Genomic DNA, 18,543 nt, shown 5'->3' with positions numbered 1-18,543 from the left:
CATGGGGATAGAACTAAACCAAGAATTCACAGTAGAGGAATCTTAAATGGCTGAGCAGCACCTAAAGGAATGTTCAAAGTCTTTAGTGATCAGGGGAAATACAAACCAAAACAACACTGAGATTTCACCTTACACCAGTCAGAATGACTAAGATCAAAACAGCAGGTGACAACACATGTTGGTGAGGATGTGGAGAAAGAGGAACACTCCTCCATTACTGGTGGGATTGCAAACTGGTACAACCACTCTGGAAGTCATTCTGGAGGTTTATCAGAAAATTTGAAAATTGATCGACCTGAAGACCCACTGAAGATACCACTCTTGGGAATATACCCAAAAGATGCCCCAATATGCCAGAAGGCCAGGTGTTCCACTATATTCATAGAGACCTTGTTTGAGATAGACAGAAGCTGGAAACAACCCAGATGTTCCACGACAGAAGAATGGATACAGAAAATGTGGTTTATCTACATAATGGAATACTACTCAGCTCTTAAGAATAAGGACATACTGAGTTTTGCAGACAAATGGATGGAACCCCCGAGATCTCTCAGACGCTGGACCACCGACCAAGCAGCATACGCCAGCTGAGATGAGGCCCCCAACACATATACAGCAGAGGACTGCCTGGTCTGAGTTCAGTCCGAGAAGCTGCACCTAACCTTCAAGAGACTGGAGGCCCCAGGGAGTGTCTAGTGGGGTGGGGGTTGGGAGATGGAGACATCCTCGTAGAGGGGGCGGGGGTATGGGACGTGGAACAGTCAGAGGGTGGGCCAGGAGGGGGATAAAATCTGGAATGCAAAATTTAGAAAAGATTAAATATTTAAAAAAAAATAACAAAGATAAAGCAAAGACGGAGAGAATGCCCAACCAATAACTGACCCAAACTGAGAGCTATCCCATGGGCAAGAAACGATCCCTGACACTATTAATAATACTCTGTTATGGTTGCAGACAGAAAGTTAGCATAACTGCCCTCTGAAAGGCTCCATCCAGCAACAAATGGAAACAGATGCAGAGACCCTGGGCCAAATATTAGATGGAACTCAGGGAGTCTGGGAAGAGTTGGGGGAAGGACTGGTGAACCAAAGAAGACAGGGACTCTACAGGAAAATCAAACAGAGTCAACTAACCTGGACCCTTGGGGGCTCCTAGAGACTCGACCGCTAACCCAAGAGCGAGTATGGGCTGGACCTAGAGACTTACCCTCTTCCCACCCATACGCACATGTGTAGCAGATGTGTAGCTTGGTCTTCATGCCGGTCTGCCAACAACTGAAGCGAGAGATGCCCTAAATCTCTTGCTTGCCTGTGGATCCCATTCTCCTAACTGAGCTGGCGTCAGTAGAGAGGATGCACCTAGTCCTGAAGTTATTGAGGGGTTAGGATGCCTGGGAGGGGGTAGGATGATACCCTGGTGGGTCTTCCTTCTGAGAGGAGGAGGGAAGAGGGGATAGGGGAGGAGTTCTGGGAGGCAGAAGGGGGATCTGATATTGAGATGTAAAGTGAATATAAAAATTTTAAATATATTACAGAAAAACTCAAGTAAACAAACAAATAATAAAGTCATATCAAAACAAATGAACACACAGGAAATACGAACTGCTCAAACTTCTTGTCAGAGCTACCTCCTTACTGGGACTTCTGTGACTGATCGGAGTGGGCCAGGGTGGGGACTGTTTTGTACTCTGGAGGAAGGCTGTTAACCACTTTGTGTTTCAGACTCTATCTGTAAAGGCAGGTTAGTAGCTTTCTTTGTAGAATGGACAGAAGACTCATTTGGGTTAGGGTCTTTGGAACCAATTCTTGATACATAGTAAGAACTTGACAGTTGTTAAACATTATCTTTTAATTTACCATTAGGATGACAATGAATCTGATGTAGCAATAATTGTGACAAAATAGATTGAATATCAAGGTAACTAATAGGAGTTTAGATGCCAAAGCTACTTTAGGAGAACTGGTCTTTGAACAGTTTAAGAAACTGAAATTATGTGTGACATAAGAGAACTAAAATTATTACTTAAAAGTAAATTTATAACCTGAGTGTGGTGACATATGCCCATAATCCCAGCACCCAAAAAAAATCGCCCCCCAAAAGCAAAAAACAAAACAACCCTCAGTTTAAAGAGTTTAATTTATTAAACTTTATAACAAGTATAACAAGTGCATAGTGTGGCTACATATGACATGTACAAATTCAAGATATTTGATAACATAGAAAATTGTTAATGCCAGGTAATATAAAACCAATGTTTAAGGAAAAAGAAAATTGGATAAAATATTTTCTCCTACAGTCCCAGCAATATATAAGCACAGTGGAAAACTATTTGCTTAGCACATATTTTGTTTTTTTTTTTTTTTTTTTTTTTGGTTCTTTTTTTTTTTTTTTGAGGGGACCGAACCCAAGGCCTTGCAAAAGCGCCTAACCACTGAGCTAAACCCCAACCCTTAGCACATATTTTTAAAAAAAATCTCTTCTAAAACCAGTGTAAGTTGCTAAATGTTTAATAAAACGTTAAAATCTTTAAAAGGCTTATGAAGTCGATAGATGAAGATTTCAGAAAATGCTAATTAAAAATTTTAAGAGTGATTACTAGATCGAAGTCACTTGACTGTAGAGACTTGTACCTCATATAAAATGTACTGGGCTCACTTCTAGGAACGGAGGCACTAGATGGCCTGGTTATCAACATTTTCCGTTGCAAAGCATCTTCCTACAGACACATCATACCTATCCCTCCCTGATCCCACTGCTGCTTCTAGAAACACCATAGGCCCCGCCTCATCTCTCTTCCAACACCCACAAATGTCATTGTATATGGCTGACTCTGTTGATGACAAGCTCAGGGTATCCCGTTATTCCATCACCATCACCCCATCCTCAGGCCTTTCTTACAGACTCTCTCTGGGTTTTTATTTCCACCAGGATGGTGGGCACAGGAAATCAGGGGACTCTCTTGAATTGTCAAAGGAATGCCCGAATGCCTGGGATGTATTGAGAATGTATAACCACATCAATCCCAAGGGGAACAGTAGCCTTCCGAAGATCAGAGGCTTTGGGGATGAGCCTGATGTCAGCTTTGGTATCTGTATGTTCTGGGCTCTAAGGCTCTGACTCCCACCTCTGCAGCTTCATGAAGAATCAATTCTCAGATCAATTAGGAGAGCTGAAACTCATCAGGAAGATGAAGGACCACATTAGGAAGCTCTGCAGACCGGAGGATTCCAATGTGAGCTAGTGTGCTCACCTCCAAGTAAGAATAGAAACACTGCCTCATCCCCCCATGGGAGGAAAGAAGAGCTAGCATATTTAATAGTACGTCTATGAAGTAAACATGCAATCAATCAATCAATCAATCAATCAAACAAGCAAACTGTTACTGGATATTCCTTTGCTTTAATTAGGATATACCATACATTTTTATTGAGTTCAGATCATTTTTTTAAAAATATATTACACATAGAGAATTTCCACAAAAATCTGTACCTATGCTGAAGAATTACTGTACTTATTCTCTGTAACTTAAAACATGTCTGGTTTTATTGGTGGTGGGAAACTCAGAATGATTGCAGACCTGGTGAAGGCCTCAGTAACAAGAGGTTGCAATTCAATACCTGTTTTCAGAGTAGTAGGTCAGGTCACAGTCACAGCTTTCCACAAAGCTTTGACATGAAAGTCCAGCATGTTTCAACCCAACCTTTGGGAGTTACTCTTCTCCCCTCAGACAGTCTCATAAATCACCACAGTCAATGCCATGCTTCCACAGTTTTACAAAATCTATATGATAAAAACCAAGAACCTTGTGTACTGAAATAGCAATAATGTAGGCTGATAAACTAGGACACAAATAGTATTTTACCAGCATTTTGGTGGGAGCACTTTCTTGGCTAAGGGTTTCCTGATCCAAGAAACTCGGGGGTCTCTCATTTTGTCTTGTTTAGTTTGCTTAAAAGTTTACAAATATTCCCTTAGGGCTATAATTCTTTCAAAATAACCATTATACACATTTAAAAAGCATGTAAAGTAATCAGTGGGAATGGCTCTACGGTGAAGAGGCCCAGCTGTTCTTCCAACAGACCTAGGTTCAATTCCCAGCACCCATAGGGTGGCTCATACTGTCTGTAACTCCAGTCCCAGAGGATTCAGCATCCTCTTCTGACCTCTAGGCATGTATGTGGTGCAGGAAAAAAACACCCATGTACCCAAAATAGTAATGTTTAAAGTCAGCTGAGGGCTTGCTCAGTGATTAAGCAAGAAAATCTAAGGACTAGAAATGGGAGCTCCAGGATGCTCACAAATACCTGACAGACATAGAAGTCTGTCTGTACTTCTGTCCTTAGAAGACAGAAATAGGCAGTTCTAACAGCAACCTGACTTGTAAGGCAGTATATATCTGAGAGCTCTTGGTTTGACCAAGATCCTGTCTCATTGAAATTATTGAGGATGATTCTTAACATCAACTTAAGCCTCTACTTACATGCACACTTACATATGTGAGCACAAACATTTTGCACACATTTACCCACACGTATGCAAAAACACTCATAAACACACACGTATAAAATGGGAAAAAAAGAAAGAAATGGATGTTCCATGATAGAGTACCAGGCAATATGATCTGCATTCATTATTAGAAGATGATTTTTCTACTAGATACCAGTCTTGGAGGCAATCCAGTCACGGTAGGAAGTCACTCTCATATAGACCCCTGGCTTGTTGACTCTGCCACATTCATGTCCCCAGCTCACTATCCCAACAAGGTACCAAATATCTCGAGAATTGGGATGAACCAGGGGTCCTCCAGAGTCACCCTAAATAAAACAAAGAACATTTATCATTTTGACAGGTTCCTCATAGATAATTTAGCTGCAGATAAAGATGTTCCAGGTGAGGTTGTGAATTATTGGTGCTTCACAGAGATTGTGGAGAGGTAAGTGATTTAAATCCCTAGACATCACTAGCCACCAAAATACTGACTAAATGTGTTCCCTGATTCTGTTTTGTGAGTATGAGAATTTGAAAATATGATCTAAGAAGTTACAAGCTAGTTATGAAGAAGGTTTTTAGGAAATACATTTGAGTGAGCTTAAACTTCAGACGTTTGTGTCTGAGAGGAATAGCCAGAACTTTAGCCATGGGAGGGATAGGAAACTAAGAGTAATTTGGAGATGACCTGACAATACTGGAATATCTCCTAGACTTAACTTTTTCTGATCTACAGTTAAGAAGATAGATTATAATTCGGGACAAGCCAGAAATATGCACACTTCTACCACATATTAGCTCTGTTGTAATACAATACATAATGTTCCCCTGCCTCCATTTTCTTATGTATAAAATGAGAATAATAGTACTTACATCAGACAGTTCTCATAAGAATTAAACTAATTAATACTTGTGAATGGCCAAGGATGGAACTCAACTCAGAGAAAATATGTCATCAGTGTTTATTAAACACTCATAAACATGGGCTACCCATGGGCAATAATCACTTTAAATGGCTGCTGACAGGAACATCAAAGAACACCTAAGTGAAGGGCAGAGTGGTCTCCACAATTCTGAACTTAACAAAAGGATAGCAGTTGTTTAGACACTCTGTGGTCCTTACGAATGGTTTCCAGACCTACCTGGCAAGCATCGACATTGCCTTCCATGTAACCAGCGCAGAGCATTGTGTCCACTATCCTGCCTCCATAAGCTTCTTCAGAATTGCAAGCATTTGTGTCAATAATTTTAATGGATGCTTTCTGAAGTAACAGTGGGGATTTACCTAAAGGAAACCATCATGTCAGGGAAACAGCTTCCAAGAACCTGATTAGAATGGATACTGACTTTGGGCTTCTATGGGTATGAACCTTTATTAACTCTTCCCTTCTCTCCCCCAAACTTTTGAAAACGATTTTTTTTTTTTTTTGTTCTTTATCCTAGTAAGGGCACCAGTGGAAGGGAAGCCCTGGGCCTTAAGACTGAACCCCCAGTGAACTAGACTGGGGGAGCAAAATCCCCAACCCCTTTCTAAGGAAGGGGGGGAAGGGGACATCCCTTGGAAACTGGGAAAGGGAATAACACTCCCCAAATGTACAAAGAAAACAATGTTAATAAAAAAAAAAAAAAAAAAAAAAAGAAACACCTTTCAAGTGTTACCATTTTTTTCCCTTTCTGCATAATTAGTCCAGAAACTTTTCTATTAGTTTCTACCGGAGAGAGAGTTTCTACACCTAAACTGGCATCCTTTGAATGTTCCAAACCATTGCAATGTCCCCTGAGAGATGGCCCACAGGGATTGGACACCCAGAGATAAAACGGTGCATACAGAACTGATGCAGTACTCAGTACACACAGTACTCAGATTACTGTATGTTCACATTGCTGTGTTCTGCTGTTCGACTCACCATTGTAATAAAGCGAGCCCCATCCTGTAACAACGACCCCTTCCCCTGGTGGGAAAACCTGTGTGGCTTCCGGGAGGCAAACCCGATGTACGTCATTCCTGAATGAAACTTTTTCAGTGAGCTTTATAATTGCGACATCATCATGATGCTGCCCCTTAACATAATCTTCATGGATAATAACTTCTTCAACATAATGCTGCATGTAGGCTGGAGTTACTCTAGTGCCAAAGCTAACAGTTAAGTTCTTTGGATTATTTGTCCTGAGGGAACAAAAACACATATTTTTGTGCTTGCTTTTAGTTGACAGAAATACTACAATTTACAGTACATAGCAGGTCTACCGCATGCTTTTATGACATCAATATTTCCTTGCATTACAGCCCACTGCAATGGTGTCTGATTTTTCTTTTTTTCAATTTATTTTATGCGTAGAAGTGTTCTGCTAGAATGAATGTACATCTATACACCGATGCATATCTTGAACCCCTAGAGGTGAGAAGATGGTATTGTATCCCTGTCACTGTAGTTATGAACAACTGGGAGTGAACATGTGGGTGCTAGGAACCAAACCCAGTTCTTCTGCAAGTGATCTTAAGTGCTTACCTATCTCTCCAACCCCATATAATTTGACTTTTAAATTCATTTTTAAAACATTTTGTTTGAATCTCTTCACTGTACACTAGACAGAGGGATATAGTGTATGTCTTTAAAAGCCTTAAATTTAATGCAAGTTGGGCATATACACAGGTAAATGCTTAATGTCTGCACACATACTTAATGAGACCAACAAATAGGGGGACGTAAACCTCTATGGCTTAAGAAAGAAGAAATCTCTCCTTTAAGAGAAAACAGCATTTTAGACTGAGTCATATTTGCTTAAATGTTTGGTACGTGTGTGATAGGACAGAGGAAGAGAAGAGATGCGATGTAGTATTTTAGCAACTGCGGGTGGTTTAGAATCTGAAGTATAAAGTGATGGGAAATAAGACACATGTAAAAAAAAGTATATCAAAAAATGAATGGCATAAGAAGCAATTAAAAAAACCTAATGGCTCTCCCAATTTTTAATTGGTAAAGTAGAAAAGGCTGAGATAGGCTTATCAGTAATTTGCTTTTCCAATCCAGGACACTTGTGAGGATAGAAGACAATTTGCCTACGACAAGGACCATCCAGCTCCTTGGGTTGCCCTAACCTTAGAGAACACGATGGTCTCACCTTTGAAAGCAATGCGCTGCTGTTAGCAGGAATCTTTCGCCAATGAGAGATGCTCCACAGTGGTGTTTGCCATTCACCCTGAGACTCGCTTGCCAAGGCCATTCTCCTTTCTGAGCAGTGGAGCCGCCCGTGATTCTGTCATAGGTTGCCGACATTCTTGGTCGTCTCCCGCAGCCTTCAGAGGTAGTCGGTTTGATTTCATTGAGAATAGAAAGATATTGTTGTGTGTGTGACAATGCAGAAAGTGAGCTGGGCTTTTAGCAGTTCTGCTTGGTTACATCTGATGCCATCAGCATCCAACACTACATAGGAATAGGATCATCCATACAGGAAGCAGCAGCAGCATCCCCAAGAGTCTCTCACATGGTTCCTTTAACCCTTGGAGAATATGTAAGTTGTGGAAGGCAAAGCCATGGTTAACCCATGGGCTCTGCCACTAGACTGCTGGATTTGAACCCTAGGCTTATCATTTAAGAGCTGGGTGAATCCAGGCAAGTTTTGCACTTTTTTATTTTTCTGGGCCATCATCTCTGAGATGCAATTCTAATCACACCCCTCTGTGGAGCGTTCTAAAGATTGTGTGAGCTATTACTGCATGTAAAATTTACTGTTCCCTGTTGTAATGATCTTGACTTTTACCATTTAGATTACCTCATATTTCATTGGAAAGCGATTTGCACTTACGGTTGTTGATAATCTTCTCAGCATCAACCTTAGTGATTTCTGAAACAGAGCAAAAAAATCCACAGTAAATTTAAGCTGGGCAGTAGAGATAGCATTTCCCACAGACCAGAAGGCCCAGCAGTGATTGGTATCCAGAACAAAGTATCGTAGAAAGGTAAGAATTAGCTTATTGGAATTTTTCTTCTGCTACATTTGAACACATTGTATTAAAGGACTATCTTCATACTTTCATTGAGAAATTACATTTCGCTAACTGGAGCTAATATTTTCATTAACATCATCTAGTGTCAAAAATCAGGACTTCTCTTGAAAAAAAGGATTAAGTTCCATAAGTAAATCTGAATCATGTCAGTACATAAAAGAACTACTAACAAGTAACAAGTATTAAGAGTGCAAATCTAATGTTAATTTTCATACATCAAGGAAATACAAACAAGATATACCATCATTTAGCAATGTTTGCTAAACCACTGAGAAAGAACTGGAAGAGCTTGAAGGGGCTCGAGACCCCATATGTACAACAATGCCAAGCAACCAGAGCTTCCAGGGACTAAGCCACTACCCAAAGACTATACATGGACTGACCCTGGACTCTGACCTCATAGGTAGCAATGAATATCCTAGCAAGAGCACCAGTGGAAGGGGAAGCCCTGGTAAAGACTGAACCCCAGTGAATTTGATTGTTGGGGGATACATAGGAGGGAACACCTTAAGGAAGGGAGGAGGAGGGGATGTTTGTCCGAAACCGGGAAAGGGAATAACACTAAAATGTATATAAGAAATACCAAGTTAATTAAAAAAGTAAAAAAAAAAAAAAAAACAATGTTTGCTAAATGTACAAATACCTAGTATGGAATAAGAAGCCATCCTTTTGTTCTAAGCAACCACAAAATGTACTAGGAAAGGAATGAAAGAATGAGTTTTCTGTAATCTATGAAAATATTCATTTAAAAATTATACTGAGGACAGTCTTATACTTGGTGTTTATGACACATTCTAAGCACAAAATGACAAACTGGCATTGCGCTCATCCAATGGGTATGCTTACCCGTGAGCTTCAGAGACCCAGGATCTGTAGTCAAGGATCCCGAGTTGTTCTCCAGCATCTGATGTAAGATGTTTTCAATCCTTCTTCTCAGGCTTTCCTGGTTTGACCGGGGGTCCTTAAACACCAGCCATATATGTGCTGTCACGCTGTTGTTTTCAGGACTGGAGACAATATAGTTTTCAGACAGTATTAAGTCTCACATTTCCTCCTTTCCTCTTTCTTATCTTGATTCGGCTTCCTCTTTATGGGTTTTCACAATAACATCACGTTAGATGAAGCTTTTAGTCTGTCACATGCTTACGTGTATGTGTCCACTGAAGCCGCACAGCTACACTGTGCATTTTGGAGGACATGAGGTTCTATATACTTCTCAGAAACAGAACTAGCCTGAGGTACCTCGGAAAGACGATCGCTGAAGACCTCAGATCTCTATATTCAACAATCACTTGTTGAGCGATTGCTATCGATGCGCAACTTTGCTGAATTTCACTGAGTGATGACTAAAGCACAGTTCCTACCCTCTAGGAATTTTCAGACTTTAACGAGAGATAAGATGTGTGCGTGAAAAGGACGTAACAAATGAGGAAGAAACAGTAAGGCATTTTTTCACTAGAGGTACTTGGAGGAGTTACACGTAACTTTTACTTAAGGAGTTAAGGAAAAGTTCATGGAAGCATTAATATACAATGAACATTAAAGTACTTTTATTTCTATTTTGTCATCAAACTGAAATTTTCATCAAGCTCAGCTTAGAAGAGCAATATCACGTAATAGCCATTGGTAAAGATATAATTAGCATGTATTGGTTAGTGCTATGTTATAGATACTTTCTGTTACATTTATTATTGTATGTTTCATCCTCTTTACTAGTCTATAGTAAAGATATTGTGGTATGATTTTCTAAATGATCATTAATTCAATATCTTAGAGACTATGTAATGTATTCAGGAGTATGCCACTACCAAAGAAGGAATTTTACTCAGTGAAGATGATAGATCCTATACTAGACTCTGGATTCTTTACATTATACAGTGTTGCCCTATGCCTAGTTACCTCATCTCTAGGAAATTGGACTTAGATGTAGAAGGGCTTTAATGCTAGCCAGTGCACAGCTATGATGACAAAACATAAAAATTATGATCCCTGGGGACAGTGTCTGGAAGTAGCTTCAATAATGTGTGTATAATTCCTATAGGGTACTTAGTTCATGTGAATTTAGTATGTATAGCACTACATGTCAAAGAGAAATACTCTGTCCTGTGGCCTCTTCTTCACTTTGTCTAGAATCTTGCTACTTACAGACACACCTGAATTCCATCCATGTGTAACAAAACAAAAAAGAAACACACACACACACACACAAGCACAATGTGTTCAGTCACCTCAGAGACTGGTTTTCCATTTTGCCCCAGTAGTAAAATTAACCCAAGGTTAATGATAATAGGAGCCTTAATCCATTCTGCAGTTCTTCAATTCTAAGAGTCATGTGAGTTCAGGGAAGGGGGAAGAAAGGTAGACATTGGTGGCACTGACAAAAATAAAATCAATGTTCACCTTCATTTGAGATGTGTTTGTAAATCTGAGATACACATGAAAAAGAAATATGTTTATGTGCAAATATTTTGACACATATTTTTGATTTTGCATTCAAGTCTATAACAAAGGCATGACAGCTGCTCTCACTGATATTTCATAACCCAGAGATGGACCAACTGGTCATGTGACTCTTTTAAGACTCTGGGGCCATTAAACTGAAACCTGGGCTCATGTTGTACTGTCCCTATTCTGGAGTTCCCTCTGCTACACTTTGCTACTTAATCTCATGTGCAGGGAACACTGTGTTTCTTTTACTGGTATGTGGAAGCCTTTTGTGGCATCAAAGCCTGGTCCATATGTGATTCTGCTCTGTTTAAGAACCCTTAGTACAGTTTCAAAAGACTTTCATCTGATTTTAAGTAGAAAAACAGAAGAATATAGAATCTATATTTTATCTAGATTAATAAAACTAACAGAGGATCATCAAATATTTGACTTGGGGACCATTTAATGATTCCCTTAAACATAATGACTTAACCACATAAGCACAAGTTTTGCTCTGGTGTTATATCGAACAATTAGGCTGACTTGTATGATAGAGTCAGTGCTTAGTCATTTTTGGCAATGGCTGTGCCATATCAGAAGATTCTAGATTCATTCTCCCTGGAGCACATGAAGTATAATTATACGTATGATGGCTTTATCTCTTTTTCTGATGATTAATGATAGCTACTTACACCAATGTGATGATCTGAGAGTTGATATATTGTTTATAAATGTTAGAACTCTCAAAGGCATCCACCATCTGTTAAGAGAAAGCAAAGTTCAACATCAAATTTCAATAATATAGTTATACTTTAGGCAGTTAACAAATACAAGAAAATCCAGCTTACTTTAATCTCGAGGATTTTACTGAGGTAGTTACTTTCTAGTGATGTCTCTCTTTCATAATTTCTGTCATATGGAATATTCAGCACTTTAAAACTACCTTGATAGTAGTAGATCTTGTTTTCTGTAAGATAAAAATGATCCAAGAACTATTCAAATTACATGTACTTCAAATCAAGACTCAGATTGCATAATAACACAAAACAGGATGTTTTGTGCTCCTTAGATTTTGATTGCCCCTTATGATTAGTATTTCTGGAACAACTGAGTAAATCATCTTGGTGTTGTAGAAAATGCTTTTAGAACCAATAAAAAAAAAACAGAGAGAGAGAGAGAGAGAGAGAGAGAGAGAGAGAGAGAATAACAAAGAATTACAAAGAATAATAACATCCTTTTATCTTTGTATGTATGTGTGTACATATACATGAATGGTTTGTGTGTCTAATGTACATATGTACTTGCATATTTGTGTGTGTGAGTTGAGACATGCAAGTGCCACTGTGCATGTGTGAAAGTCAGAGGACAGCCTCAGGAATCAATCCTTACCTTCTATATTATTTGAGACAGGGTCTCTTTTGTTTGTTACAGAATATGCCTGGCTAACCAGCCTGTAAGCTTACAAGGGTTCTCTTATGTCAAACTCCCGTCTTCCCATGGGAATACTATGATTACAGATGTGCACTACTGGATCTGTATTTGGTTGGGTTCTGGGGTCTAACCCCATTCCTCAAATTGAGAGATGTGATAGTTTGTATATGCTTGGCCCGGGAAATGGCACTATTTGAAGGCATGGCTTTGTTGGAGTAGGTGTGTCATTGTGTGTGTGGACTTTGAGACCCTACTCTTAGCTGCCTGGAAGTGAGTCTTCCACTAGTGCCTTCAGATGAAGACTTTCAGAAGTCTTTGCACCATGCCTGATTGGATGCTGCCATTCTCTTGCCTTGACAATAATAGATTGAACCTTTGAACCTGTAAGCCAGCCCCAATGAAATGTTTGTCCTTATAAGAGTTGCCTTGGTCATGGTGTCTGTTCACAGCAGTAAAACCCAAACTAAGACAGTAGGCAAGGTGCGTACCAACTGAGCAAATCTCCTCAGCCTTAAGAATGGCATCTTGATTAAGACAGAAAGAACTATACACTGCAATGGCTTCTGTTTGAGTAACCAGTTGCCAGACTATAGATTTTTAAAGATACCTTCATTAACTATTACTACTAGATGATACTATAGAAAAATCTTAAGAAGCATACTAATTTTTCAAGAGAAATAAAGTCTCACAGTAATTAGGTAACGAACCTAATATTATAGTGTATTAAGAAGAACCAATGATTAATAACTCAATCATCTGACTCCAAGGCATACAACTAACACATTACATTCCTCAACTTTCACAGATACTAGCCTAATCAACATATATCATATCTTATGTAAAATATAAATAGTGTCAAAAGGCATTTGCTGTTGTCAGAAGACAATACCCAGTCAAAACGATAAAGACAACAAAAGAACTGACAACAAATGCTGGCCAAGCTGTAAGAGGAAAGGAGCTCTCACTTCTCATTCACTGCTGCTGGGAAGGCAACTTGATGCAGTAATTCTGGAAATCAGTTTGCAAAATGCTCAAAAAGAAAATCTACCACATGATCCAGCATGAGCGCTCTCTGACATATGACCAACGGGTCCCATATCCTACTCCACAGCCCCTTGCAAAGCCATGCTCATCACTGTGTTCACAATGACTAGGAAATGGAAACAACCTAGCGGCCCTGAACCAATGGACAGATAATAACAATGCGGCACATGTGCACACAGGAATATTATTCACACTGTAAAGAAAAATGAGATTGTGAGATTTTCAGGTGAAGAAATAGACCTAGGAAATATTATACTGGGTAAGGTAACTCAGAAAGACCCAGGAGGACACATACCACATGTTCTTTCTCATTTGATATCCCTGGCTCCAAATCTTCAGATGTGACTATACAACATAGAGTGACCCCGGACACCAAACAAGCATGACCCCATCAAAGAAAATTCTCTTTTCAGGAAATGGAGACCATCACAGACAAACACAATTGGATAAAATAAGATCAACAGATCACAGAAAACCAGCTTCATCCATGCCTCAGAGAATATCATGGAATAGGGTATGGAAATGTGACAGCCATAATATCAGAAGTCTGCAGTCTTAGGAATGTCTGCATACAAGACCCACACAAGTGTACAATAGATGAGATTTTAGAGCTGAGAGAAGTGGATATATGCCCCCATCTCTAACACAGCAGCTATCTCCATTTGATAACCACTTGCAAATGAAAAATAATTGTCTCCAAGGGAATCTCTCTCAGAAAATAAACCACTCTTTTTTTTAATTAAATATTTTATGTATTTAAATTTCAAATTTTATCCCCTTTCCCAGTTTTCCCTCTGAAACTGCCCCTCCTCCCATCCCCGCTCCCTTTGTTTCTATGAGGATGTTCCCACTCCCACCCACCAAACTCCCACCTCACCGCCCTGGCATTCTCCTACACTGGGGCATTGAGCCTTCACAGAACTAGGGGCTTCTCCTCCTATTGATGCCAAACAATGTCATCTTCTACTACATATACAATTGGAGCCATGGGTCCCTCCATGTGTACTCATTGGTTGGTGGTTTAGTCCCTGGGAGCTCTGGGGAGTCTGGTTGGTTGGTATTGTTGTTCTTCCTATGGTGTTACAAACACTCTTATGGCCCAGCACCAAATGAACTCAATGCCATCTTTGAAGGTTCCTTGCCTCATAATGTTAATTTGGGGCTTTTTTTAACCCTAATAACCCTTCGCTTTGTATATTCCTGGCTTTGTGTTTTTATGTGATTCCTGTGTGAACTTTATGTCTCTGCATCTGTCTACACTTCTTGTGCTTTTTCCTTGACCTTTTTCTCGTTTGCTTATTTTTTGTATTGTCTTATTTTTTATTTGTTTGTTTTACTTTATTATTATCCCTTGATGTCGATTATTCTCTAATGTAAGCAGAATAGACAGCATGGAGAATATCTATTTGCAATAAAGGGGAATAAAAGATGAAGTGGCTGCAAAAACAAGGCTGGAAGGATCGCGAAGTCAACATACGTGTCAACTCAAAGACATTTTCATTGGTCTCCACCCCTAGACAAGGACTATAGGAGGCAAACCAATGATACTTGGAAGGGGATACTTGGGAGCCTTTCTCAAGGATGAACCCTTTATTGTTCATCCAATACGCAGTGGAAACCATATACATACCACCAACAAAAACAGACTTGGCAGGTTACATTTACATACTTTGGCTGTTATGTATGTGTGTATGTGTGCAGCAATAACAATCAAAGAAATGAGGTGATCATAAAAGAGGAAGGCATAGGAAGGGTTGGAGAGAAGCTAGCTGGGACAGGCTGGAGGAAGGAAAGACTACAAGGTAAAGTGATATGGTTCTATTTTAATTTAAAAAATGTCCAACACTTTTATTCTGTCAAGAATGATTTCTATATTGTCTTTCTTATTAATAAATAACTAGCTGAAATGTCAGTATCTTTTGAATTCTCTTCTTCACACACAATAACTCTAAAACTTTAATCACGCTGTAATGAACATGCGGCATGACAGAATAAGTTCTTTTGCTAGTCTATCAGGTATCTGTACATTTGTGTCTCAACTGATATTCAGTCTTATACCTGTGTATAGGAAAAGTGTTGCCACAGTACAACATTTGCAAATGCTAATACTCTCTTGCAGGACCAGAGGTCCCCAATAGAGGGAGATGATTCATGAACTGCAATTGCTTCTTTATATCTCATAGAAATTGAAATAAACAGCATAGCAGAAATTAATGCAAATGCATACCAACCTACTGCCAGGAAGTGAACTAAGAGTCCAATAACTAGCCCAAGGATGGCCAGCACTCCAAGCACACCGAGGATGATCATCCATGGTGGGAAAGATTTGCGGGATGCTATGACTGGTCTGCAAATGAAGGAAATGAAAAACATATCATAAAGCATACTATTTCTCTCTATTACTTTACTCTTGCTGCCTACAAAAACATCACAATTAGGTACAGAAATATTAAAAGACAAAGAAGAAAGGAGAACAAATGATCAGCAAGATGGATCAGCGGGTAAAAGTGCTTTCCTGCTGAGCCGCGTGACTTGAATTTTATCTCAGGAATTCACATGATGGAAGGAGAAAGCTGAGTCTTGTGGGCTGTTCTCAAACACACACTTAATGTAGCATGGTGGACACACACACACACACACACACACACACACACACACACAAATGAAATGTGGTAAAAAAAAATTAAAGAAAATGAAAGAAGGGGAAAAGGTAAAAAGTGCTTTCCTTAAAAGTTACACTACGAAATTTTTCCTTTTTCCCTATATCTATACTATAGAAGCTTTTCCCAGAAGATGCTTGCTGTTGTCATATCTAATATGAGGAAGATCCATTTCTTCCCCATTATCATGGGAAGAAATAGAGTTAGTATCCATCAGGAAAGATGTCAGGGCAGACAGGAAGAGAGAAGAAGAGAAATGCCTTAGAAAAATTTATAGCTAAGACTGTCTAAACACTAAATCTAAATATGATTATGTGCCAATATTATTATGTCCTTATGACGTGCACAGTACATGTGAAAATGTCAAGTTCTATCCTGGGAGAGGGCAGTGTCTATCCTGCTTATTAGCTTATTGTGGTGGATCAAATAAATCTTTTCTCTAAAAGCATGGAACGATAAATCTACAAGTTAGATATGTATTATGTTTCATAGCAACCTATGTGGTTGAATGCCTTGGGTTGAGTTGAAGTTACACTCTGCAGGAATTTATCAAGAAAAACATCTGGGCAGACAGTCTAGGGGAGAAGAAACAACATGTAGTACTCAAATCACGACTGATGACTGGTAGTTTAGTTTCTGGATCACACTGAGGCATGAATCTGACTCATGAAGAGATATTGTGGATTCTCGCCATGTCAAACCTCACAAGGTTCTGAGGACACACCAGACTCTACAACCCCACGTCACTGTTACACACTCTGTACTTTTGCCTGATATATTCACCTCATGTTACCCCAGTGACCTGTCATTCAAACATCATCTTTCTATTCTGGCGAATTCTCTTCATTGACATCATCTATCAAGTCCAACCTTCCTATGGTCTCACATTGAGAATATTCTAATTTTTACATATCATTCCTTTTCTCTCCTGTCATTAGCATCCTGTAGTCTAAGGCTGTTCTTTCTATGCTTTGATCATAGTCTGGAACCACGCATCACAGATATTTGTGGAACAAGTAGATGAATGAAAACAGGAAGATCAACAACTGTATATCTTATGGGATAAAGCTAGCAAAAAAGATACAGTCTGTTTACGACTTGAATTTTTATCCTCTTAAAGCTACTAACATGGCAACTTATACTGCTTAGGAAGAAAAACACCAGCAGGCAGTGCCCATGACGATAGTTGAAAGAAGAGGAAAAGGACTTCGGATACTATTAAAACCCAGAGCTGAGGGGAATGGAGAGATAGCTCAGTGGTTAAGAGCACTGACCACTCTTCCAGAGGACCTGAGTTCAATTCCCAGCAACCACATGGTGGCTCACAACCATCTGCAATAAGATCTGATGCCTTCTTCTGGTATGTCTGAAGACAGCAACAGTGTACTTATATACATGAAATAAATGAATCTTTTTGAAAATTTTAAAAAGTAAAAAAATCCAGAGCTGAGACTATTATGATCCTTGGGAACGGAACAATGGGAACCTGGGAGGTGAATATCGATAAGGAGAAAAAAATGAACCATTTGAGAAAATATTTACCAGAACTTAAGAACTATATTAATAAAAGGAAGGGATACGTTTTATAAACATGGAGTTTGAAGGATTTACAGATTTCGAGTACATACCCGATATGCCATGCTGGTGCTCAACGGAGGAACCACAACTGTGGATAAGAACTTAGCAAGCATCGCATGCAGGGAGAACAGAGACGGTAAAACTGGACCAGTGTGGGAAAGGGATTAAAACGCTTCACCAAATTATAATTTCCCTTTCCAGCGTAAAACATTTGTTCCCAGTCTAATAGTGATTGCGTTGTCATAAGCCTTTCGTGTGTTTCCTGAATTTTCAATTCTAAAATCTTGGTGACCCCTTCAAGGTATAAGTCTTTTTTTTTAAATTAATGTATTTATTCACTTTACATCCCAATATCTGACCCATTTCCACCCAATAACCCCTCACACAGATTCTCCCCGACAGATCTCTGAGAAGAGGAATTTACCCACATCCCTGCACCTCCACTCTCCACACCCCACACCCATGCCCACCTTGCTCCAGAAGAATAGAAATCCTGTCTCCTGGGTGGCTATTTACCTCAGCTTAGAAGCACTCATCCCCAACAACGTGTCCCTCACTGAAGGGTTCCTAGTCATAATCCATACCCTTTGCTTGTCTGTCCTCTGCGAACTTTTACAAATTATTATCTTTCTAATTCTCTCTTAATGGAGGATTCATGTTTGTATCTCTGCTTTCGATAAGTTTTGTTTAGAGACTTTTAGCTCAGTTCAAGTTTCTATGTCACTTTGTAAATTCTAATTAAAACACAAAGTATTTACTTTTATTAAACTTTTGCCAAACCAAATCTGTTAGTGTTCATTTTTCCTTCCGTTTGAAGGAAAAGAATTGAAGCAGCTTGCTACTTACTGATCTTATTTTTTGAAATTACCACAGGACACAGGGTTTTACATTTCACTCCCTATCCAC

The 18,543-nt window shown here is 39.3% G+C and overlaps 1 protein-coding gene across 1 annotated transcript; it reads right to left on the bottom strand.

Moving 5' to 3' along the window:
* Positions 1-4,652: 4,652 nt before the first annotated feature.
* On the bottom strand, positions 4,653-18,173 carry Tmprss11b (transmembrane serine protease 11B). The gene is made up of 10 exons (XM_032915819.1): positions 18,154-18,173; positions 15,631-15,746; positions 11,773-11,891; positions 11,617-11,684; positions 9,344-9,504; positions 8,296-8,334; positions 7,612-7,786; positions 6,396-6,655; positions 5,631-5,773; positions 4,653-4,814 (listed from the first exon to the last, which is right to left on the bottom strand). Exons 1-10 carry the CDS (start codon positions 18,171-18,173, stop codon positions 4,653-4,655), a joined length of 1,263 nt encoding a protein of 420 aa, XP_032771710.1.
* Between the last annotated feature and the right edge of the window lie 370 nt (positions 18,174-18,543).

Source organism: Rattus rattus, chromosome 11, assembly GCF_011064425.1.
Source record: "Rattus rattus isolate New Zealand chromosome 11, Rrattus_CSIRO_v1, whole genome shotgun sequence".
In the NCBI taxonomy this organism is placed as follows: Eukaryota; Metazoa; Chordata; class Mammalia; order Rodentia; family Muridae; genus Rattus; species Rattus rattus.
The sequence above is the reverse complement of the archived record's forward strand: the minus strand, read 5'-3'. Positions and strand labels throughout refer to the sequence as shown.

Coding starts and splice junctions, on each gene's coding strand:
- Tmprss11b (XM_032915819.1), bottom strand. CDS start 18,173: ATGAGTGCTTCTAAGCTGAG. Junction 11,892..15,630: donor AGTTCACTTCCTGGCAGTAG/GTTGGTATGCAT, acceptor TTTATCTTACAG/AAAACAAGATCTACTACTAT. Junction 9,505..11,616: donor TCTCAGATCATCACATTGGT/GTAAGTAGCTAT, acceptor TATTGTCTCCAG/TCCTGAAAACAACAGCGTGA.